The 25,269-nt window shown below is 43.7% G+C and overlaps 1 protein-coding gene across 1 annotated transcript in view; it reads left to right on the top strand.

The window, feature by feature from the left end:
* KIAA1549L (KIAA1549 like) overlaps positions 1 to 25,269 on the top strand; it is a 301,627-nt gene that overhangs the window by 213,249 nt on the left and 63,109 nt on the right. Inside the window, exons 11-14 of the mRNA XM_033205636.1 lie at positions 4,576 to 4,739; positions 11,918 to 12,102; positions 19,576 to 19,703; positions 24,741 to 24,922. Of these exons, the coding sequence (XP_033061527.1) occupies positions 4,576 to 4,739; positions 11,918 to 12,102; positions 19,576 to 19,703; positions 24,741 to 24,922 (659 nt within the window). The remainder of the gene's footprint in view (positions 1 to 4,575; positions 4,740 to 11,917; positions 12,103 to 19,575; positions 19,704 to 24,740; positions 24,923 to 25,269) is intronic.

Below are 25,269 nucleotides of genomic sequence, written 5' to 3'. Positions count from 1 at the left end.
AGGTAACCCAGGCCCAGCCCCTGCTCTTCCACTTTCTGGTTATGGAGCTTGGAGTCAAGTTAATTAGCCTCTCTGACCTTCATTTTCCCCACCTGTAAAATGGTAACATAAAAAACACCTCCCTAATAGAGCTACATAGGAGATTAAAAGAGATAATTGTTGCCTGTAAAGGGCTTGGTGCAATCCTAGGGCCCCCGTTAAGCACACAGTAAGTGGCAGCTGAATCTCTCCATCAGTATTCCAGTAACACCCGACAATATCCCACTGGCACCCCCATGATATGTCATTATCCCCTTAAACTCCACACAGCTCAAACAATAAATTACCTTCTGCCTTCTAACAGTGCCTCTCCTCTCCAGTCCCCTTTCCCTCTTCATTAGTTGCACCCTCTTCTCTGTATTATATGGGTTCTCAATCTCCTTTCTTCTTCATTTCTCTCCTGTAGTCCTCCAACCTCATGGATAAAGGAGATTCAGCTGCCACTTACTATGTGCTCAACAGGTGCCCCAGAACTGGGGGCACTGATGGGATATCAAGGGTGCTGATAGGATATCCTATGAAGGTTAAGAAAGGTGTTGGGAATTCAAGCCTAGACCTCTGGAGAGAGATTCAAGGTAACATTACAGACTTTGAGAATTCTGTAGATAGAGATTAGAATTAAAATCCTGGGGAAAATGTGAGTGCCTGGTGAAGGAACGTAGTTAGTGGATGGAAGAGGAAAGCAAGAGGACGTCCTCTGGGAAGTATGTCCACCCCAGGAGCAGATGAGGATGAAGATAAGGCCAGTGAAGGAGAAGAGAGCAGAGATCTTTAAAATCCCATTTTCTCCCAGTAGTTTCAAAAGCAGCCGACAATGTTCATCTGAGGTCAGGGCTTTGAATAGAGAGTCACAGTGTTGAATACTTTGTCTCTCTCAAGGGAGAGTGTCTGCATTCTGTGTGTTCTAGAGCCTTCTGAATCACTAATTCTAGGGCCAAGACTGGAGCATGCTGTGCCCATGTGACTCACCCCATCACCTCTGGGTGACGAGGCAGCATTTGACTTCGTGGAAGCAGCTGGAGGTTTGCATCTGTTCCATTTGCAGGGTCTGGAGTGAGAGGCACTTCAGAGTTGTTATCCAGCTGACGGAATAGGGAAAATTCGCCCCAAGGAGAAGCATACCAGAGCAGGAAGTGGTTTGCTTTACATGGCCACCAGACATTTATCTCAAAAAATGCTACTTGGCTGGGCGCAGTGGCTCACACCTATAATCCCATCTCTTTGGGAGGCTGAGGTGGGTGGATCACCTGAGGTCAGGAGTTTGAGACCAGCCTGGATAACATGGAGAAACCCTGTCTCTATTAAAAATAAAAAAAACTTAGCTGGGCGTTGTGGTGGGTGCCTGTAACCCCAGCTACTTGGGAGGCTGAGGCACAAGAATGGCTTGAAGCTGGGAAGCGGAGGTTGCAGTGAGCTGAGATCGTGCCGTTACTCCAACCTGGGGGACAGAGTGAGATTCTGTCTCAAAAAAGAAAAAGAAAAAGAAAAAAAGCCACTTAAAGAAATAGACTGACCCTCTGGCGAAGAGGACTCATGTTTATTCACTTCTTTAACAGATATTTATTGAGCACCTATTATGTGCTGGGCACTGGCGATAACAGCAGTGAATGAAGTGGACAAAAACCCTGCCCTCGTGGAGCTTATGTTCTAGGGTGGGCAGATCAAGGAAACTAAATAAATAATTAACATGTTCAGTGCTGATTAGTGCTATGGAGAAAAGTTGGGCAGGGAAGGGCTAGGACATGTTGATAAGATAGTGGTTACTATTTTAAATTGTTGGGGGGTCAAGAAGAGAATCAGTAAGGAAGTAACCCCTGAGTGACCACCTGAAGAAAGGGAGGGAGGCAAGGGTCCCTGAGGTTATCTGGGGGCCAGGTTCCAGGCAGAGAGACAACAGTCTGGCACCCAGCACCGCGGTCATTGAGGGAGCAGAGTCCTAGCCATGAGGTCAGAGGCACAGAAGGGCGGCCATGGTCGCTAGGGCCTTATGGGCTGGGCCCCCAGTGGGGAAGAGAAGCCACGGGAGGGTTTGGTGGGAGAACGATGTGGACTGAGTACTAGCCAGCCTCTGGGCCCCCGGAGGACTCTCCCCTGCATCCAGTCACCCCAGTTATGAGCTGTAATATTTGAGACATAGGTGATGGCCACAAAAACAAACTGGAAACACTTTTGAATGGATTCCTTCTCCTTTCAACATTTGCTGTACATGAGAATAATTTATTTTGTGTTAGATTATTTGGACTCTTTGACTTCATTCCTTCTGACAAATACTGTATGTGTGTGTGTGTGTACACGTGTACGTGTGTGTACACATGCACATAAGCACACACTTTTATTCACGTGTGTTAACTCGGAACCGACTTGAACTGTTTATTTCAGAGAAGTGACTTTTCATAGAAACCTCTGACCTCTCTAGGTCTCAGTTTCCTCATCAGCATATTGGGGATAAGAAAAGTACACAGGCAAAGGACCTATCACAGCGCCTAACACACAGTAGGCACTCAGGAAATGGGTTTTCCTATCAGTCCTGTACTGAAATTCTTGCAATTTAAATAACCATTGATTCCTTTTCACCTTTAGACATGACTTTGTACTTTTAGGTAATTATGCTGATGAACACGACATTGAGTTTGGATGACTTCAGTTGACCTAACTTTACTCTTGTTTTGACCTTTAAATTAATTTACTGATGCATCTAAGATAAAATCTGTTCTGTTTATGTAAATGAAGGTGAGGAGATTTTACATACTGCACCAAGAAGAAGCACCTCCACTAAAACAATAAAACTGGGTAAAAGCTGAACAGTCTTGCTAATAAAAAAAATAGTATGTATTTATTTCGGGTATACACTGATGCACTGTACATTTTTCTCCATCAGGATAGAATAACCTAACTAAAAAGAGGCATACTGATATTTTTCACAGAAGCTATAAGCTTTAAAAAATGTTAATGGCAGAATACTCACGTGTAAATACTGAATTGCTAAAAGCAGGAGCAATTAAGTGTTTAATGTCAACAGAAACATGTTATCTAATGAGCTGTTTTCAGAAGTTAATAATGTGATTAATCACCGATTGATAAAAACTGTGGAGAAAAAGCTTTTCTGTACTAATAGTATTCTGAGCCTAAGGGCAGCCAGATGAGAGGTAGATCTTGGCTAATGAGGAACCACTTGATGTCAGGGCTTGGTTGAAATCAGAGAGGAAGACTGGCTGGCTCCTCAGGCAGGTCTCACCATGTGACACTTACTGGTGGGGTGTTCACATTCCAGGGTCTGGGCCTCAGTTTTGCCTAGTGGCCCCCAGGTTCAGCAGGATCAGGAAGATCAACTCATGCTAACTAGGCTTGTAAGAGTTTGATATATAAACAAGATTGCCAATATATTAATTTAAACTACGGGCCAAACCTACCATAGAGAAGAGACTTCTCCTTTTAACTTGTCAACACTTTTTCTGTCTCAAGTAAATCATATGATGAGCTTTGGCAAATGTATACACCCATGTAACCCAAGTCTCTATCATAATATAGAGCATGACCATCACCCTGTTGCCCTTTCCAGTTAATTCATCCCAGCCCCCCTCACCCCGAGGCACCTACTGTTTTAATAGCATAGCCTTCCTGCTGCCAATCACTTTGCTTGCTCTTCTTTACTCTGGTTCTGAGAACAGCCTGAGGCTTTTGACTAGACCGAGGCATTTCCAAGCTCCCCAGCCAGCTATTCTGGGGGAGATCCATCTGCTCATGTTACATTTTACTCGTTGCTCACTCTCAGGGTGTCTACACTACAATATTGAGAGTCATTTCTCTGTGGCTTTTGCCTCCTGATTCCAGCACACATTTCTTTTTTTTTTTTTTTTTGAGGCGGAGTCTCGCTCTGTCGCCCGGACTGGAGTGCAGTGGCCAGATCTCAGCTCACTGCAAGCTCCGCCTCCTGGGTTTCCACCATTCTCCTGCCTCAGCCTCCCACGTAGCTGGGACTACAGGCGCCCGCCACCTCGCCCGGCTAGTTTTTGTATTTTTAGTAGAGACGGGGTTTCACCGTATTAGCCAGGATGGTCTCGATCTCCTGACCTCGTGATCCGCCCGTCTCGGCCTCCCAAAGTGCTGGGATTACAGGCTTGAGCCACCGCGCCCGGCCTCCAGCACACATTTCTAATCCGCACGTTTCTCCTCTTCACTTTTCTTTTGACTTGTGGACATCACCTGTGGGGAAAATTGTTACTGATCCATCTTTTTCTCCTCTTCCTCTCAGTAGTAGTGAACCCTAGCATTTGCTGAGCAGCTACTAGAGACCACACCAAAAACACTACAAAGTGACAACCTATTTTACAGATGAGGAAACTGAGACTCAGGGAGCTTAAGTCACTTGTCCAAGGTCACATGGCTGCGGAGGTGGAGGCTTTCTAACCCCAAACCCTTTTAACCCCCCACATCCTTCTGTCCGTGACTTGGGACTGGGGTGGGGGGTTATGTCTGGGTTGCTTTCCTCTTCCCAGTGCTGCTTGTCATGTCCCTCCTGCTGGCTCTTTCCCACAGCCGTGGTGAAGAACCCACCCAATAACCTGTGGATCATCGCTGCAGTGCTGGCGCCCATCGCCGTGGTCACCGTCATCATCATCATCATCACTGCCGTGCTCTGCAGGAAGAACAAGAACGACTTCAAGCCCGACACCATGATAAACCTACCGCAGAGAGCAAAGGTATATGGAAGTGGTGGGGAGAGGGGCAGGAGCACAGGCCTGCGGGAGCTCAGCCTGCCATTCCCTCTTGCCTTTTGAGGCCATTGCAAGAGCCTGCAGAAACATCAGGGCAGGTCCTCATTTTGAAGGAGACCCTTCCTTTTAGCCTCAGGAGCTGATGGCTCGTGGTTATCTGATGCCCATTCTGCCATCAGTGCTTCCAAGCGCTTTATATATAGCAGCTCTCTAATTCTCACAGCTGCCCTTGGAGGAAGGACTATTATTTTACAGATGAGGAAACCAAGGCATAGAAAACTACAAGCTAAAGAGACCTGAAAGGGATTTTAGAGATAATGTAATCAGACACCCTCCTTTCACCCATGAAAAGCAACTCTTTCAAGGTCATATGATTAGTAAGTGGCAGAACTGCTGGTAGAATCAGGTCTGCTATGTTCTGAACGTTGTGGTCCGCAGATTTATATGCTGAAATTCTGACCCCCAATGTGATGGTATTAGGAGATAGGGCCTTTGGGAGATGATTAGGTCATGAGGGGGAAACCCCCAGGAATGAGATTAATGCCCTTAAAAAAGAGGCCCTAGAGAGCTTCCTTGCCTCTTTAACCACGTGAAGACACAAGACGTTGGCAGCCTGCAGCCCAGAAGAGGTCCCTCACCTCTGACCATCCTGGCACCTTGATCTTGGACTTCCCAGCCTCCAGAATTGTGAGAAATAAACTTCTGTCGTTTATAGGCCACCCAGCCTGTGGTGTTTTGTTACAACAGCCCAAACTGACTTAGACAAAGCCTCTTGGCTCCTAATGCAAGGCTCTCTGGAGCACATGCTTGGTTGGAGTGACATCTTCAGAGGCCATCATGATGGAGAAGCTGCAGGACTTTGGATGGGTAGCCAGAAACCCCCGTTCAGTGGCTCCACTGAAGCCTGTCCTGGAGCCCCACCCACCCACTGTGGCCTCCATATCTCTGTACCACCCACCTCCAGTCACTGGGAGAGAAATGGACTAGGACATGCTGCAGGCTGATTTCCCGGTCATGTTGCTCCCTTCATGATATTCCATGAGGGAAATAACTAACTGTCATACCTGATGCTTAAATAATGCCTTACAGTTTGCTGGGCTCCTCGAGGTCTGTCACCTCATTTGTTCATCACAGCAGTTTTATGAGGTAGCTCGTAGTCAGGGAAGGTTTTATTACCTTCATTTTACTGCCAAAACACCCAGGGAAAAGAGAGACTTCGGGCTTTGTCCAAAGTCATGCTAGCAGCAGAGGGGTGACTGAGGCTCACATCCGAGTCTTGGAGCATTTTCTCCATTATACACCTACCTGAACCCTGAGATTTGGCATTTAGAATCCTTTTCCAGCTCTGAAGATCTGAGCTTTGTCCACCTGTGTAGGAATGAAACAGCAAACTACCCCTCATATTCCAGAGCCACTGGAATGCGTGTCAGCCATGGAGATTGTCCTTGCAGAGGTCACGCATGCCTTAGTTCTTTCTTGATGATCACACCTCGCTTCAGCAAAAGAAATCAAAGGATTTTATTGTTTGTTAAACTGATACAATTTTTTTGATGCTGCAGCTTGATTAGATACTCTGTCTATTGAAGAGCTAAACCCCAAAGCGTGTTGTTCTGTTTCAGTTGACACAAAGGCACCTGCTTCCCAGACACAGCAGGATGTTGGTAAGAAGTGTACATTGGAATTGCCCAAGCAGTGAAAGATGAAACTCTTCCAAGAGTATGTATTTTGGTTGGGCACTGTGGCTCACGCCTGTAATCCCAGCACTTTGGGAGGCCGAGGGCAGATCACCTGAGGTCAGGAGTTCGAGACCAGCCTGACCAACATGGAGAAACCCCATCTCTACTAAAAATACAAAATTAGCCGGGTGTGGTGGCACACGCCTACTTGGGAGGCTGAGGCAGGAGAATTGCTGGAACCTGGGAGGCAGAGGTTGTGGTGAGCCAAGATCACGCCATTGCACTCTAGCCTGGGCAACAAGAGCAAAACTCCATCTCAAAAAAAAAAAAAAAAAGAGTGTGTATTTCATCTCCATCTCAGCTTAGTTACAACATGAACCTTTTACACATAATGGTAATAACCAGAATCTAACTGTACCCACATCCAGGAATATAAAACATGCCATACTGAGATTGTAAGAGGCATATTTATGTTATAGATTAGACCAAAATTGTACTAATCTGCCAAAATGAGTTGGGCAACACATGATTTCCGCATAGCTTCTGGCTTGAAGGCTGTCTGAAGCTAGGACAGATGAGCATTTGTGGTTTTCCGTAGCTCCTTCTGTGTCCTACTCTGTACATAGGGCTTTGTGAGATACCTGGCTGACATTGAATGTCAAGCAAATTTATGTTCCATGAGATGATTGAATTCACTTGTGTGTGGTGGAGCTGGTTGGGTTCCCCCTCCATGAGGCTGTGCTACATACTTTGATTCCCAAAGCCCTTTTATCATGGGAAACCAGCAGGATGGAACTGCCTCCTGCTTACTGCGGTTCTTCTGCCATTACAACCCAGGGACACTGCAGTGTTGGAGAGAGGAGAGAGCTTCCTGCATCACTTCTCACCACCTTGTATGTGTGAACAGAATTCAATTAACGTGAAGGGACGAGGCAGAACAAAAATGTTAGCCTTCACCACCAATCCATAGACTAGGAGGACGGTCCTGGGGACATCGCTACATCTTTAGAATTCAGGCTACAGTGCCAGAGGGCAGTCCCAGGGATCCTTCCCGAGACTCAGTAATAAACTTAACATGCTAAGCAGAGGAGGTGAGTGTGGCTTTCCTGGGAGCTGAGGCCAGGGTATGGATACCCTCACTCTTCTTCAGAGACAAGGTACCACGGACTACCCCATTCCCATTGTTGTCAGGTGGGCTTCTGCAGGTAGAATGGTGAAAAATGATACATGCAAGAGGGCCAGCATCATGACTTTTGTCACCTCCTTTCTTCCGAGTTCACAACTCTTTACTCTGTCATTGGATGTACAGCCGTTTTTCTAGTTTTTCCCTTCATAGAATTGAAGAGATCATGTTTCCCTGGAAGAGGCCACCTTAGGAGAGGGTATATAGGACCATATTCAAATGCAGGATGGAGCGTGAAGGGTCTGTAATCTTTTGCATGAACATCTGCTTTGGACAGGCCAGTCATGCCCTAAGAACAGCCAGCGGCTTCTTCTTTCCCACTACTATCTGTAGGATGCTATCTATAGGGTATCTATAGGATAACTTACCCAGCTCTGTGAGCCTAGGTAAGTTGCTTAACCTCTCTAAACCTCAATTGCTTCATCTGTAAACTGGGAACTCATGATAATACCTACCTTCTTGAACTATAGTGAAGATGCAATGACATAAGTTATGTACTGTGTTTAGTACTGTGCCATTAATATCAAATGAGGCTGAAACTGAGCTCCTTGAGGGTGAGGAACCAGTTTATTTAACTTTATATGTTCAGCACCAAGGACAGTCCCTGTTGTTGGAACAATAGAAAAGTTAAACATCAGGAAAGTTACTTAACCTCTGTGCCTCAATTTTTCCATCTGTAAAATGGAGATATAACAATAATCGTACATAGAGTGTTGTGAGGATTAGGTGAGTTAATATATATACATCATTTTGAGATATGTCTGGTACATAATAAATACTACTTGTAAGTTGGCTTTTATTGTTACCCATGCTTTTTTTCTGAAAAGGTCTTGGCACTGTATCCACCATTGAAATTTTTGGAGATTATTTTGATTTGATAATTTTATAAAACTAACTGAAATAACTGTAGCTACTTCATGATATTTTATTATTGGGGTTAGGAGTCACTAATGTGTCTAATGGGCAATTGATTAATCTCACGTAATTTTCCAGTTGAAAGCTAAAAGACCAGTACCCTGGGAGTCAGAAGAGTGAGGGAGTAGTAGTTTTAAGTCCTGCGCCACTTAGCTGTGTGATCTTGGGCAAGTCACTGAACCTCTCTGAGCTTTTGTTTTCTTATCTGTGAAATGAAGGCTGTGGTGTTTGCCTTGCTTACTTCACAGGTTTGTTGCAGGATGAGATATCAGTATTTTGCATGCTGTAAGTACCAAACATACACAGGGATTGTTGTGATTAATAACACAGGTGTAATTAACCTAATAGCAATGGCCACCTTTTAAGCTTGGAATTTCTTAATATCTTTCTTTGTGTACATCATCCATCATTGACTTAATCACCTGAAATATCCAGTGGATAACTTTAACTCAGTGTGAAAGGTAAGGGGTGAAATCCAGAGGGAGGAGAGAGAAAGCAGGAGATGGGACCAGAGCCAGCTTTCCCTATCATTAAGTTCTTGGGAAGTCTTAGCTGCTATTGGAGCCTCCCACTTCCTCACAAACAGGCCAGGAGTGTTGCACAGGAGCCAGGCCATGTACAGCAGGAGATGCTAACCAAGATAGGAAGCTGCAGAAGGAAAGGAACGTCTGTGGGAAGACTCATCAAATAGTGGTTAGATGTTCCAGCTCTGGGTTACGTAGTCCTAGGTTCAAATGCTGACTCCATCAGAGCTCTGTGAGCCTGGGTAGGCTGCTTAACCTCTGTAAACCTCAGTTGCTTCATCTATAAACTGGGGACTCATGATAATACCTACCTTCTTGAACTATGGTGAAGACGCAATGATATAAGTTGTTTACTGTGTTTAGTACTGTGCCATTAATATCAAATGAGGCTGAAACTGAGCCCGTTGAGGGTGAGGAACCAGTTATTTAACTTTGTTTGTTCAGCACCAAGGACAGTCCCTGTCGTTGGAACAAAACTGAATATGATAATGGGGACATGAGGTTGTGGTACAAAAGGGGCCAACAGGACATGAGACTGGGCAGGCAAGTTCAGCTTTGGGGAACCAAAGCATTTGGGGAGACATTCAAGGCCCTTTATATTTTAAATGAGGGAGTGATGTAACCATGTGTTTTAAGGGAGATAATTTTGGAAGCTCATCGGGGTAGGCCTGGAAACGAGCTAAATTGGAAGCAACAAGACAGAGGTAGGAGATAGTGACAGTGGACCTGGGGAGTAAAAGTCAGCTTCCAGAAACATTTCAGACATTGAATCTAATTGGTGACCAATTGGTTGTAGAAGGAGCAGGCAATTCAGTATTTGAGGGACATTACCAAGTCATCTGAAGGCTCTCTTCTGTTTCTTGTAGGCCAGGTTCAGGAAAGGAAAAGAACAGAGACTGCCTTCCCTCAGCAAACACTGTTTCAGAAACGCAGTCCCAGGTCCTGGCCTCAGAATGTCACTGATCACCACATAGGTCAGAGTGTATGTCTCAGAGAAGAGAAGCAGGTGATCGCACTTCCCAGAGTGAGTTTCTCAGGGAACTGGGGGAACTGTCCATGGCAAAGCTATAGGCAGCCTCAAATAAAAAAGCCTTGTTGGAGGTAGCAATAAAACTCCATCCTATTCTGAGACACAGTGGTGAGATTTGACAGGTTAGGCCACAGTTCTAGACTGGATTGTTAAATCCGCTGGAACCTTCCTGTTGCATTTCTTAGCTAAATTAGCTGCTGAAGGAGGGGCTGCTGATCATATCAAGTTCTGATATACTCTAAATGACAGAGGTTGAATTTCATCTGCAAATTTTCTTGAAAAAACTCACTGCTGTCCATTTCACCTGGACTATGATTTATCAGGAAAGCAAAAGTAATAACTAATATTCATTGAGCACTTACTATTGGCTAGGCACTTATCTAAGTGCTGAACTTGAATGTCTTATTTAATCCTTACAGCATTCCCTTAAGAGTGGTTACATTTTGCTCTCACAAATGTGTAAATTTTATCCTGTTTATACTATTATCTCCAATTAATGTAATAACAATGGCCATCTTTTAAGCTTGATCAAGAAACTGATGTGCAGAGAGTTTCAGTGACTTATTCAAGGTCACTCAGCTAATGAATGGTGGAGTCAGGATTTGAACCCAGGCAATCTGCTTTTGAAACTGCCACTTTTACCCACCCCACTGTCCTGCCTCAAATCTGTATTGTACTGCTTTGGGGTATAAAGCGGAATAGAGGCACTTTCAGGAATTGTTTAAATATGCCTTTTGGTTCACACTACTAGATGTCTGTTGGATTTTGTTCAGAGCTGCCTTATGCACTTGGGATTTCAGACACTGTGCAATAAAGCCTTGCCAGTTTCTCGGGAATGAATTATAGGAGAGCCAGCCTACTTAAGGGAGAAGTCTGGATTAAAGAGTGACTCCATACATTATTAATGATTTTCTGGCTTCGCATGTGATAGCACACTTCCCTCTGTTCAGATCTGTGGTCCACTTTAATACTCAAGGGTGGTAGAGGTAAAGCAGATAGGATTATCTTCATTTCTCAGATGAAAAAATTGAGGTTCAGAGTTCAAGTGACTTGGCAAAGTCACACACGTGCTATTACACATAAAGCTATACAAGAATGGAGTGAAGGGGTAACCAAGTATTTCTAGGCAGGAGGTGATCCACAGGATTGATTTAATGTATTAATTGAGTTGTTTCTCATTTGCAGCATCCATTGACTTAAAATTCATGTTCTAAAATCTTTGAAAGAGGTTTGTTCTTTTTTTTTTTTTTTTTTTGAGACGGAGTCTCGCTCTGTCGCCCAGGCTGGAGTGCAGTGGCCGGATCTCAGCTCACTGCAAGCTCCGCCTCCCAGGTTTACGCCATTCTCCTGCCTCAGCCTCCCGAGTAGCTGGGACTACAGGCGCCCGCCACCTCGCCCAGCTAGTTTTTTGTATTTTTTTTTTTTTTTTTTTTTTTAGTAGAGACGGGGTTTCACCATGTTAGCCAGGATGGTCTTGATCTCCTGACCTCGTGATCCGCCTGTCTCGGCCTCCCAAAGTGCTGGGATTACAGGCTTGAGCCACCGCGCCCGGCCGAAAGAGGTTTGTTCTTAAACACCTGTTTACATGTTGTTTACAGTCTTCGTTTTTCTGAGCAAGTCTTATCTATAGAGATTCTGTAGCTGGATGGAATTAACATGGATTCTGATTTTGAAGACATGGAAATAATGATGGGGATTTGAGCTAACTCTTGTTTATTAATTAGAAAGCTAAGTTTGGTCCCATCATTGTGCTTTGCTGCCTGTCATCTCTTAAATCCATGGTTAGAGTCACACTTCACTAGAAATATGACTGCAAATCTGTTTCCTCTTTGCAGCCTGTGCAAGGCTTTGATTATGCCAAGCAACACCTGGGCCAGCAAGGGGCAGATGAGGAGGTCATCCCTGTGACTCAGGAGACGGTGGTCCTCCCACTGCCCATTAGAGATGCTCCTCAGGAAAGAGACGTCGCTCAGGATGGAAGCACCATCAAGACTGCCAAATCCACTGAAACCAGGAAGAGGTAGGCATGGGGCTGACTTCTGCCTCTCTGTGTCAGCAAGAGAAATAATTGATGATGAGAAAAGCTGATGCCCTAAAGTTAATTGCACGGTTCTGTTTAAAAATTCCCCTTCATGCTGATTTTGAATATTTGAAAAGATACTAAAGGAGATGATGAGAATCACAATACCTGCTTAGCCTGGGCCACCCTTTGTAAGGTTTTATGTCACTGATAACCACAACAGCAGAGATTTAGTTCTTATATTTACTATAGCAAATTAGCACTGATGTCACACTTACATTTTAAACTTATATTAAAAGCAGTGCCTTTGATTCAGTATAGCTGTATTTTATCTGGCAATTTCTCAATAGGGGTTTCTGATTTCAGCCAAAACCATATATTTAGTTTATACTATAAGCAGAGCACTTTGACAGACATCCCTTTAGGACTACAAAAACGTGTAAGATTGATTTGTGACCCCAGGAGTCTCATGATGGAGGAGGCAGAGAGATAAATAACTGGTATACTGAGCATGAGGTGCCGGTGCCTATACTGGAGACTGCAGGGCTGTAGCAAAGACAGGAGGAAGAACTTAATTCTGAACAGGGAAAACCTCATGGAGAAGGTTATCCTTTAGCTGAGCCTTGAAAAGTGAGTGGGATCTGAATAGTTGGGAAGATATAAGGGCATCCAGTCTAAAAAGAGTGGGGAGAGAAGAGGCACATGTATGTTCTCTAAACGGTGAGTGTCCCCAGAGTTTAGAGTTCATGGTGGCTGGGTGTAATGAAGAATGAAACCAGAAGATAGATTAAAATTTTGGAAAGTCTTAACTGCCTGGCTAAGGCGTCTGACCTTTATTATCTAGGCAATGGGGAGCCACTGAAAGGTCTTTCGGAAGACAGTGATGTTAACCTATATGTTAGAAGGATACTTTGATGGCAATGTGTTTGAGGGATGGGAGAGGTTAGTTTAGAGGCCAAGAGACTCACTGTAAGGACTTTGCAATAGCCTTATAGAGATAATGAACCCTATGGCAGGCCCTGTTGGCTGGCTAAACCGACATGCATTGCCAACTCCCTTCTTCCTTGTTGCCTGAGACCATTGTAGAGACTGAGAAAGCTACATCATCCGTGTCTCCTTCCTTTGTCCCCTCCCTTTACCTAACATGTGTATTGATCATTTGCTGTTTATCAGGCACTGGGGATATTGCTGTGAACAAGACAAAGTTACTGTTCTTGGGCAGCTTACAATCTGGTGAGGAGAGATAGATAATAAACAAATAGAGAAACAGGTAAAATCTGTCTATTTCTGGATCAGGTGGTGATGAGTACAAAGAAGAAAACCAAAGCATAGTTAAGGGACAGAGAAATGGAGAAGGAGACATAGTGCTATTTTAGCTAGGAAACTAAGGAAGACTTCTTTGATAAAGTGACATTTGAGAAAGACCTGATTGAAATGAGGTATAAACCACAAGGTTATCTGCAGGAGGAATGTACCAAGCAGATGAAACAGTATGTGCATCGCCCAGAGGAGGGAACATCTTGACATGCTTAAGGAAAAGCAGGATCAAGGGGGCTGGCATGAACTAGGGAGGAAGTGGTGGCAGATGAGGCCGGCAAGTTGCTGGAGGTTGAGTATGTCAGGCTTTACAGACCAAAGTCAGGACTTGGGATTTTATTGTGAATAAAGATCAGATGTCATTGGGGGGTTTTGAGAAAAGCAATGACATGATGTGACTTGCAGTTTTAAAGGCTCACTTTGGGCTGGGTACATGGCTCACACATGTAATCCCAGCACTTTGAGAGGCCAAGGCAGGAGGATCACTTGAAGCCAGGAGTTCGAGACCAACCTGGGCAACCAAGCAAGACCTCATCTCTACAAAATAAAATTATATAAAAATATTAGCCAGGTGCAGTGGTGTGTACCTGTAGTTCCAGCTACTGGGAAGGCTGAGGTGAGAGGATGGCTTGAGTGCAGGAATTCAAGGCTGCAGGGAGCTGTGATTGTGCCATTGCACTCACTCCAGCCTGGATGACAGAGCGAGGCCTTGTCTCAAAATAAAATTAAATTAAAATAAATACAACAGGCTCAGTTTGGCTGCTGTGTGGCAAACAGACTGTAGGGATGCAGAGTAGACTCAGGGAGACCCTTTACAAGGCTACCACCATGACCTAGGTAAGAGATGATGGTGTCATCGGATGGTGTGAGAGGTGGTTGGAATTTAGAGATATTTTGAAGGAAGAGCTGAAAAGATTTGCTGATAGATTCTTGTGGAGTGCCAGAAGTGGAGAGGAGTGAATTTGCCATATATTGTGCTGGGGGATACTGGAGAAGTAGTTTGTAGGGGATGGTCAAGAGTTTGAGTGTGGACATGTTACATTTGAGATGCTCATTAGATATATGAGTGGAGATGTTGAGAACTCAGTTAACCTTGAGTCTGGAGTTTAGAGGAGAGGTCCAGGGTAGAAATATAAATGTAGGAGTTGTCAGTGTGTAATTACTCTGTGAGACGGGGAGGGATCACCTAGGAGAGTACAGATAGAGAAAAGAAAAGATCCAGGAACTGAACCCTGGAACATTGTCATGATTAGAGGTCCAGCAGATGAGGAAGAATCAACAAAGAAAAAGGAATAGTGTCAGGAAGAAGGGCATGAGAAGAATCAGAAGAACAAAGAGAGTAAGATCCAAAAAGCCAAGAGAAGGAAGTAATTTGAGAAGGAAGGAGGGATCATCTGTATCAGTTACCCACATTTTGTACTGGAATCAAGCAACAAGACTGCATATTTTCTTCCAAGAACTCTTGGTACCTCAGAAAGAGGTACAGAGAAACAGAGGGTTGGATTTCAGCTTGTGTAGGAAAGAAGATTGGGGCATGTGGATTAGTTATCTATTGCTCCATAACAAACCACTCCAAAGCTTAATAACTTAAAACAACCATTTTTTTAGCTCATTATTTTGGTGGGTCAGCACATTGGGCTGAGCTCAGCTAGATGGTTCTTCTGGTCTGAGCTAGGCTTGGCTGACCTTAGCTGCACCTGCTTATGTATCTCCAGTCAGGTGACAGATCAGCTGGGCTGACTTGTTGATACTAATCTTATCAGGAATACCCCAGGAAGCAAGGGCCTTTGTCCATGTGGTTTCTCGTCCTCTAGCAGGCTAGTCCTGGCTTTCTCACAATGTGGTTGCAGGGCAGCAAGGAAAAAAAGCAAAAAACAACAACAGAAACACCCAAAGCATAAGCATTTCTCAAATCTTTGCTTGTGTCGTGGTTGCTACTGTCCTCTTGGATAAGGCAAGTCTCATGGTTGAGTCCAGACTCAGCATGAGAGAAGAGTACCCAAAGCTTATTGACAGAGAGGTATGAACAAGTTAGGACCATTACTGTAATCATGCACCCAACATGAGAGAGCATAAGCAGAGCAGAGCTGAAATGTACAGAGAGGCAATAGATGATTTACCTGAATTGACTTGCAAGTAGTATTACCTACAGCTATTATTCTCATCATGATCTTTGCCAAATACAACAAAGGCTTATTAATAACTTATTTATCACCTATTTAGAGGACACTGAAAAGAAATAAATAGTGTTACTAAAATTAGGATATGAACATAGTACTTTCAAGAAGAATAAAAATTATTTTTCACCCATTCTAGTTGAATAATTTAAATTACATAAAGTTTTCTTTAATTTTTTTTTAGAATAAGCACTTCTTGGATTAGCCAGGAATCTACTCTTGCTAATCACATTCAATTACCCCTAAATTTTTAATAAGAAATATTAACTGAGGAAACAAAGACAGATGAAGAAGATAATATCTATATTCCTGAAGGATTTCTATATTAGCTTCATAATTTTTTCTTTTTCAAGACAGGGGTTCATTCTGTTGCCCAGGCTGGAGTGCAGTGGGCAGATCTTAGCTCACTGCAACCTCTGCCTCCCGGGTTCAAGCAATTCCCCTGCCTCAGCCTCCTGAGTAGCTGGGATTCAGGCATGTGCCACCATGCCTGGCTAATTTTTGTGTTTTTTTGGTAGAGATGGAGTTTCACCATGTTGGCCAGGCTGGTCTCAAACTCCTGACCTCAAGTGATCTACCTACCTTGGCCTCCCAAAGCGCTGGGATTACAGGAGTGAGCCACCATGCCCAGCCACTTTGATAATTTTAGCATAAAAATATAATTTTACTAAGGGCTGGTTAGATCATTGCCAAAGCTGTAAGAGAAACCTTCTCTCTGTTGAAGTCCAGCTGACCACGGGAGCCTCTGATCATTTGAAAGATTTTCAAAACATCAAATTCAAGAGAAAACTCATTATGAATCTTATGTTTCTGGCTTCCCCATCTTGCCACATCATTTTTCTCATTCCTGCTAGATAAAGACAGCCTTCCCTCTCAGAATGGGTCTGTTAGATGATCCAAGAAGTTTCCCAAGTGAAAACCAGAAGAAACCAGTGGTTTGATGGTTATTAAGATACCTCAATTTTTATTAATTATTTTAGCTCTGAACTCTGAGGGTTCAGTCACTTCCAGACAGCCAGATGGGTGTTCTGGGTCCTTTTCCTCCAGTGTAGTAGGGTCTTGGTGACACTATTTTATTGGTGCATGACTGAGATTGTTGGGCCAGGATGGAGAATAAACCACTTAACAACTGTTTGCAAAGGGCAATTCAGTGTAGTGATTGGCCATGATTCGTGCCATGTTCAGCAGTTGATTCATCCTCAACCCGAGAATGTTCTTCCAGGCTCCATGTCCTCAGAATGGGTACTGTTGCATTCAGTAGCCTCAAACTGCAGCCTCGCAGGTGACACTTTCTTGCTTTCAAAAACACTTTTGTTACTGTCATGTGAGTAGACACGCATGCACAAATCTCACTCTGTTTTTGAACAGAAGTTTTGACTTGATGACTCCGTGTAAACATGTCTATAAACAGAAGCAAAGAATAAAGCAGAGTTGGGTTTTGCTACAGAAATTTGCTCATTAACACCTTTCCATGGAGTGAGAGGAGCAGCCAGAAAATTGTTTCAGGATCAAATGAGGGAAAGGGTATGAAAATGCTACAAAAACCATTCAGGTGAGGCTCGGTGGCTCATGCCTGTAATCCCAGCACTTTGGGAGGCTGAGGCAGATGCATCACTTGGGATCAGGAGTTTGAGACCGGCCTGGGCAACATGTTGAAACCCCTGCTCTACTAAAAATACAAAAAAAAATAGCCTGGCATGGCGGCGGGCACTTGTAATCCCAGCTACTCTGATGGCTGAGGCAGGAGAATTGCTCGAACTTGGGAGACGGAGGTTGCAGGGAGTCGAGATTACACCACTGCACCCCAGCCTGGGTGACAGGTCAAGACTCTAAAAAATAAACAAACAAACAAACAAACAAACAAATAAATAAATCAGTATTTTGTGAATGTGAAGTAGGTTATAAAAAGCCTTTCCCTTTCCTATTTTTTTTTTTTTCTGGATGTAAATTAAAGCCTTTTGTCCCAATTGTCCCAATGCCGCCAGTTGGGAGAGTAGGTGCCATTCACCAGGAGAGTCCAGGAACAGTCTAGAGGTGTGTGTCTTTTGTGTATGGGTGTTTGCACACCCAGCACTCAGCAATCAAATAGCTGTTGGGTAAATAGCATATATTCAACAAGTTAGTACCTATCCTTGTTTTCACAGACTACATTCTTTTATTACTCATTTTATATGATGTTAAAAGGTTAGGTGAGAAAGATTGTGATCGAATAAATTTGGAAATGTTGGGTTAAATGAAACCAGATGAATCTCTCTGTGACAGAACTGATCAGTCTTTGATATGCTAAGGTGCATTAGGAATCTCCAAAGAAGGAATATAGTGAGCATTTCCTACATTTAGGGAACTTTGGCGAGGAATGTCCCACTTGGCTTTAGTGTGCCGCGGAATGCTCTTGGCATATACTGCCTTATCCCATAGATATCTCGACTTTGATTGTTCATGGCTTTTAGGGTGCTAAAGTGTACAGACTGAGAACTCGAAATTCCCAGGGGAGGCAGAGGGGAGAAGGGAGGAGGAGGGAGAAGGGAGAAGGAGGCAGAGCAGCATCCGGAAGGATACACAGCTTCCAGTTGAGAAGCTGCTCGCCTACAGATGAAGTGCATTTATTCCAGACAATTCTCCATTGTCAGGGATAGGTGTCCTTATTTTCTAAATTTGGACGATTGACAATAGAAGAACAAGAGGCCGCTAGATACCTGCCTCCCACTTGTCTTCCACAGACGGGAGGCGGTCAGTCTTTATGCTCAGCCGGACCCACGGGCTGGCATGGTCTGAGGCCAGAGGCAGCATGAGTCTCAGTGGGGGCTCTCCGGATCCCATTCCCCCCGAGAGTTCCAGAAGATGAGAGTCCCCCAGAGTCCCGCCATGAGGAGGGAAAGAAGGCTCTGTGACTCGCCCTGTGTGAAGGACTGCCTTATCTGGGGTCGTTGTATGGGAGAGCAAAGGGAAGGTGTTCTGGGGTGTGGGAGGAGGGGGAGCCCTGGCTTTCAGGGCTGATTTGCCACTTCTCAACTCTGTCCTGGACAACACACTTCACCTCCATGAGCTTCATGTTCCTCACTTGCTAAGCAAGGGTGGCAGTCACCAAATCAGTGGCTCATAATGATCCATTAGCAGTTTTAAAAGCACTTAGCAAAGTCCTTGGTACACAGTAGGTGACCCTGGTGGGGAGCTCTTGGAGGGCATGGGGTGCTGTCTTAGAGTCTCCACATACCTGTATGTCTGGCACAGAGTGGATGAATGAAACATATTTCCTGAATGAACAAATAGCTCAAAATCAAAACGTAAGTGGGTAGTAGTTGCCACAGTTAGAGAGAGAGAGTATGTTTGTGTGTGTGTGTGTGTGTGTGTGTGTGTGTGTGTATGTGTGTGTGTATGTGTGAGACTGACAGAGTGAAGCCCCTAGTGATGGGGTATTATGCAAAGAATAAGGCATAGTTGAGTTTTTGCTATGGAAATTTGCTTATTGATGCCTTTCCTTGGAATGAGAAGAGCAGCCTGAAAACTGAAAATTGGAAACGGAATGTTTTATAGTCAAAGTCTATGTAGTAAAGACAATAGCCAAAGAGAACCATGTGTGATACATGTCCCTGGAAATGCCCATGTGATTTAAACCCTCTGCAACACTATCCAGAGTGCTGGGTATTAAAAGAGGGCATGCTGCATGGATGCCACCCTTGCCACCATTCCCATAGTCATGGTGGGGTGGTGGTTAATGAAACAGAGACAGACACCCAGGGCAGCGCTCACTGAAATCTACAGGCTGAGCACTGCAAAACGGACTTCTGAGCAGCCAGCTTCTTAACCCACGCTGTAGTATGGGTGGTTTTGTTTTTTTCTTTTTCTATATCGTTTCTTCTTTGTCCATTAAACTGGAATGAAAGGCTACAGACATTAAACTGTGCAAATAAAATAACCTTGAGAGGCGGCTGCTCTAGTTGAAACTTACCGTCTCCCCTGTTGCTATGGTTACCTCCAGCAGGTCGCCCAGTGAGAATGGCTCTGTCATCAGCAACGAATCAGGGAAGCCCAGCTCAGGGAGACGCTCACCCCAGAATGTAATGGCACAGCAGAAAGTGACAAAGGAGGAGGCAAGGAAGAGAAATGGTGAGAAGCCTTCCCGCCAAGAACCACCCCCAGCCACTCCCACGCATGCCTGCACACACATGCATGCACATGTGTACGCACACTCACACAGCCACTGGGCTCTGACCCTCAGTCGTTCTTTCTATTCTGCCCCACAAGGGCCAGGAGTCTGTATGTACCCCTTGGATTTTCACCTTACCCCTTCTCTGAATTGTCCTGTCTCACTTCCTCTGCCCCTGTTCTTGTGAAATTGTGCAATTCCTTAGGAAAAACTTTTTGCAGAATGAATTGATGTTTGCTTAGAGGTTTTTCTAATTCTCTAGTTAGAAATCCTCTTAAAAAATGTACAATTTCTAATCACGTGAATTGACGCAATTTCTTGCACCAGGTCCACTAAGGCAGCAGATCTCTGAAATAACTGCTTATCTTGGAGCTTCCTCTCATTTTCCTGCCCTGACTCTCCTGATAAGTTTCATGGGTTCAGTCTGTGCCACTGGGTCCAGATATTGCAACTCCACTTCTCCCAGGAAAAAACTAACCCAAAACAATAAAGAAACAGATCTGTCATCAAAAAAAAGAAGAAAGAACAACAAAAAAAAAGCTTTACACTTCTGTCTTAATTCTCCAGGGAAGCTAGACTACTTAGTTTCTCACACAGATCTCTCCTTTCCTGTAAGGATTGGCGTTGGGGTTTATTTATCAGTCATCTGAGCACCATCACTGTGGAGTGGCGTTGTCAATAGATGGCCTCTGTCAACATCATTGTGCGGCTCCCTCTCCTGTTCCCACCTTGGTTCTGACTCTCATCTCCATGTGGCCCTTCTGTGTGTGATGCTGGGTTACTGGGGCCAGAATTCAAGTACCCAGCATTACTGATTTCAGATCAGGGAAAAGTCCTTTTGGATTTTAATGGGTTGTAGGTGGAGCCTTACAGAAATGCCAGGTGAAAAGCTAAACCCTCTGACACCCTGCTTATCTGCACTTCCATTTCAAAGGAATTTGTGTAATTCAGGGACTCTCTCTTAAAGCTAGTGTTGGAATTTTTTTTGTTTTCAAATGTCACTTTTATTTCTTTTTTTTCCCCCCGACTGAAAAGGTAAGAGCAGAGAAAAAAAAAAAAAAAAAGAAAGAATGATACAGTGGATTTGTATTCTGTAGGGGAATTGTGCTCCCTGTTCACATTTTCAGCTATTATATAAAGCACTTGTTTAAACTGTCATACCTATTTGGTTGTTGAAATTTTTTCTTTACCTGAATTCTGCATGCGTGTAACACAGAGGCTGTGCTTTCTACATCAGAATTGGGGTGTGACCTGTGAAACTTTCCTGAAATATCTGCCCCACCTGGGACCTAGACATCCTGCCATCAGCTCTATCAAGTGAGCACGCAGAGTCAGAGGTGCTCTAGATCTTGGAAAGGGGACTTGAATTCAGCAACTTTCTTCTCTTTCTTCCTAGGATGAGGTGCTAAGAGAGATGGGTAGAGAGAGTGAGGGGACAGCAGAGTCAATGGACAGTGAAGCCATATGGGGAAGGTTGTTTTAACTAAATACTGTGACGGCCATCGCTACCTATCCAAGATGGTGCTGCCTGCCCTCCAGCTCCGCCTACTCCCTCCCCTCCCCGTCTTTCCTTCCTTTCCCTCCTTCCTTTCTTTATATACTTCCTGGAAATTTACAAGGTCAAATCAGACTACTCACTCCTCCAGATGCCCCACTCACCCACCCCACTCCTCAGAGGACCCCAAATAACTCAATGTGTGTCTTTCTCTGACCTTTTCACTATGCATATGGCAACACACATGTATCTTTGTTTTTTGTTGTATTGCTTTGTTTTGTTTTATTAAATGGAATCAATGTGCGTATTGTTCTATGCCCTTTTTCTTGCTTTAAACTGTGCCATACAAGGCTCCTTCCTTTATGAATACACATTTGCAAAGTGATGTCTTTTCCCCTTCCCTGCAAATAATCCACAGAAGATGAGAGAGTGGGGCTGGTTCCTGACCCCAACACTCCCCACTTAGCTAGTGAAATTCTGGCCTGCTCTAGGTGTCCCTGCTGACCTTGCCCATTTCTGCTTGTCTACCCTCTCTGCCTGCCTCTTTATTCTATTTAGGTCACTTTGATTATTTAAATTTAAGGCTCAGAAATAAAACAGGTGGGTGCATGAATAAAACGCAATTACTATGCCAGGTTGAGGTTTTTGCTTGTTTGCTCTATTAAAAAGCCATCCTTCCCAGGGTTAGAGTGCTTGCTTGGTTGCCTTTTATTTTTGCCAAAAGTAAATCCAGTGAATTTGGGGGTCTGGTTGCTTCTGTTTCACTGTAGGTTTCTATTCCGTAAGGTTTTAGGTTTGAAATTTTCCAATAGAAACAATAGAACCAACTTGTCTCATGTAAAACTCAAAAGACGTCAGAATTTTAGGATAGACCCTTATGAAAACCTACACTTGTTCTTTTTATCAGAGGGTTCCATTTTATCATAATCCTAGGTTAGAGTTTACCAATAAAATCAATAGTGTATTTTATTGCATTGGAAGATGAACCAAAGGAAGGAAAGAAGAAAATAACATTGAATGGAATTGTGGAATTATGGAGAAAACAAAAAAGTATATTTTCATCACCTTGCCAGCTTGCAGAAAGTATTGGGTCATTCTGGCTCAGGGTCTCATGAGGTCATAGTCAAGATATTGGCCTGAGCTGTCATCTAAAGTCTTAACTGGCAAAAACCAATAGATGTGAGCATGGACGTGGTGAAAAGGGAAGGCTTATACACTGCTGGTGAGAATGTAAATCAGTACAACCCCTGTGGAAAACAGTACAGAGATTCCTTAAAGAACTAAAAGTAGATCTGCTATTTGATCCAGCAATCAATCCCACTCCTGGGTATCTACCCAAATGAAAAGAAGTATTATATGAAAAAAGACACTTGCACATGTGTGTTTATAGCAGCACAAGTCACAATCACAAGGATAGGGAACCAACCAAGTGCCCATCGACCAATGAGTGGATAAAGAAAATGTAGTATAAATACCCCATGGAATACACTACTCAACCATAAGAAGGAATGAAATAATGTCTTTTGCAGCAATTTGGATGGATAATTCTAAGTGAAGTAACTCAGGAATGGAAAACCAAATACTATATATTCTCACTCATAAGTGGGTGCTAAGCTATGAGGACACAAAGACACAGCGAGTGATATAATGGACTTTGGGGACAGAGGAGAGGGTGAGAGGGGGGTGAGGGATGAAAGACTACATATTGGGTGCAGTGTACACTACTTAGGTGACGGGTACACTAAAATCTCAGAATTTTCCACTATAGAATTCATCTTTGTAACCAAAAATGACTTGTACCACAAAAGCTATTGAAGTTTAAAAAAGAGAAAAATGAAAATAAAAAATACAGTCTTGACAGGGGCTTGCAGGATGGTCACTCATGGCTCTTGACAGGGGACTTCAGATCCTTGCCGCATGGACCTTTCCATAGGACTGCTTCAGGGTCCTCAGAATGTGGCAGCTGGCTTTCTTTAGAGTAAGTGATCTGAGAGAGAGAGCAAGGTGGAAGCCATGATTGACTGACTGATTGATTGATTGATTTTTACGACTAAGCCTTGGAAGTAACACATTGTCATTTCTGCAGTTTCCTATTGGTTACACAGGTCAGTCCTATTCATCCTGGGTGTGAGTATCAGGAGGTGAGAATTCTTAGGAGCCACCTAATTGGCTGGCTCTCGTAGATGGCTTGTAATAGCAGGTGTCCAGGTGGCAGATAATGGTGGCCAGGCCAGAGCTGCCCAGCAAAACTACACTCTAAAAATATAGATGCATCTGGTAACACATTCAAATAGAGGTTTTCCTCTGTCATTGGCTGCTTGGTGGCCTGCTATTTGCAAATCAGCCCGCAGAACTTAAAAAAAAATCCAATTATAACCCATTGTTACACTCTGAAGTGTTTTAGCCACTTTGTAAAAATAACAATTTACTTGGCTTAATTTGACAAATCTTCTGTGATTATGATAAGTGACAGAATGATACAAACTATGTGTTTTTCAATAATTTAAATAACATCCCAGTCCCTTGAGCAGACAGGAGGAAAGATGAATACACTGCTATTACATTCATATTTTATGTAACACCTCTTTTGCTCCTAAATTGTGTACTGGTTTAGTTGTTTGAATAGGCTTAATGTATCTCTTGCCTAGCCATGCTCAATAAGCTGTCATTCTTATAGTTACTTAATGGGAATATGCTTTAAGAACAAGTAAATCAGCAAGAAACCAGGGGCTCTGGAACTTCTCTCAGCTTAGTTATGGAAGCTCAAGGCAGACTGGTGTCTTTTAGCAATTGCAGCAGAATTATCTGTCAGAAGGGAGGATTAATTTAACAGAGTGTAGGTTAGAAATGCTTCTACTTAATTAGCGGAGTTGTCTGTAGCTTTAAATTAGTTTCTCCGGTGGAATTTTCATGGCTTTCTTTTATTTTAGACAAATAGAAGAAACCAAAACCCAAATCACTGGGGAAGCAACCTTCAGAAGGGGGGAAAAAAACAATGTGTCAGCCACTATAACTGTGGCTTGTTGACCAAGGAAGACGTGTTACTTTAACATCTTGTAAAGATTGGTAGCATTGGTGGCTGAACCTGAACTGAATGCTGTTAGTCTGAGGATTGTCAAATTTTAAGGGTAGTTACAAGGTTTAGCCAAACTCACTTTTCTCACTTCTAACTGAAACATAGAGAAAGATGTTACTTTTTAATTTTTTTTCAACTGTGTTATGTCATACTTTTGAAAGAATCGTCCTTACTGTTTAAATTCAAATCTCTACAGTTCTTTCCTACCCATTGATAAGGCAACGGAGGGATAAATCATACAGATCTTAAATTTAAGGGAAAACTGCTAGCAGTAGCGAGCCCTTGTTGGCACAGAAGCAGATGCTGTCATTTCTGAGGTTGTTTTGAGTAAAGTAATGTCCTTAGGCTGTGAGTCTCACAGAAATTCTCCTGGGATCACACAGCCCCCCTACATCAGAAAATCGATGTGTTTATGTTGTGCTTCAGTGCCAGCGAGTGATGAAGAGGAGGGAGCAGTTCTATTTGACAACTCCAGCAAGGTGGCCGCTGAACCCTTTGACACATCTTCTGGGTCTGTGCAGCTCATTGCCATAAAACCCACAGCCCTCCCCGTGGTGCCCCCCACCTCGGACAGGAGCCAGGAGTCATCGGCAGTCCTCAATGGCGAGGTGAGTGCCTGGGGACCCAGGGCAGGAGAAGGTCTGGCCAGACTTGGGAAATTTGGACAAAAGAACAACACCTGTGAATACTGGGTGCAGATTGCACCTAGGGCCATATAGCTCATCTTTACCTCTGCATGTTCCAGGCCTCTGCAGAATGAATCAGGACACAAGTCACCCAAAATGAGTTTGTTGGGTGATGTTTTCAGAGCACTTCTATGTTCATTAAAATCCCAGGGGGAACTTTTAAAAAAATGTGATTATGAAAAGAAGCATCAGGCGTTCCACTCCCTGACCCCCTCACACACACAGCCTTTTGCCTTTCTTGGTAATACTCCTAAACTGTGCATTGTGGG

The sequence above is a fragment of the Trachypithecus francoisi genome, unplaced genomic scaffold (genome assembly GCF_009764315.1).
Source record: "Trachypithecus francoisi isolate TF-2019V2 unplaced genomic scaffold, Tfra_2.0 Lachesis_group8, whole genome shotgun sequence".
Taxonomy (NCBI): domain Eukaryota; kingdom Metazoa; phylum Chordata; class Mammalia; order Primates; family Cercopithecidae; genus Trachypithecus; species Trachypithecus francoisi.
This window is presented reverse-complemented; position numbering and strand designations above follow the sequence as displayed.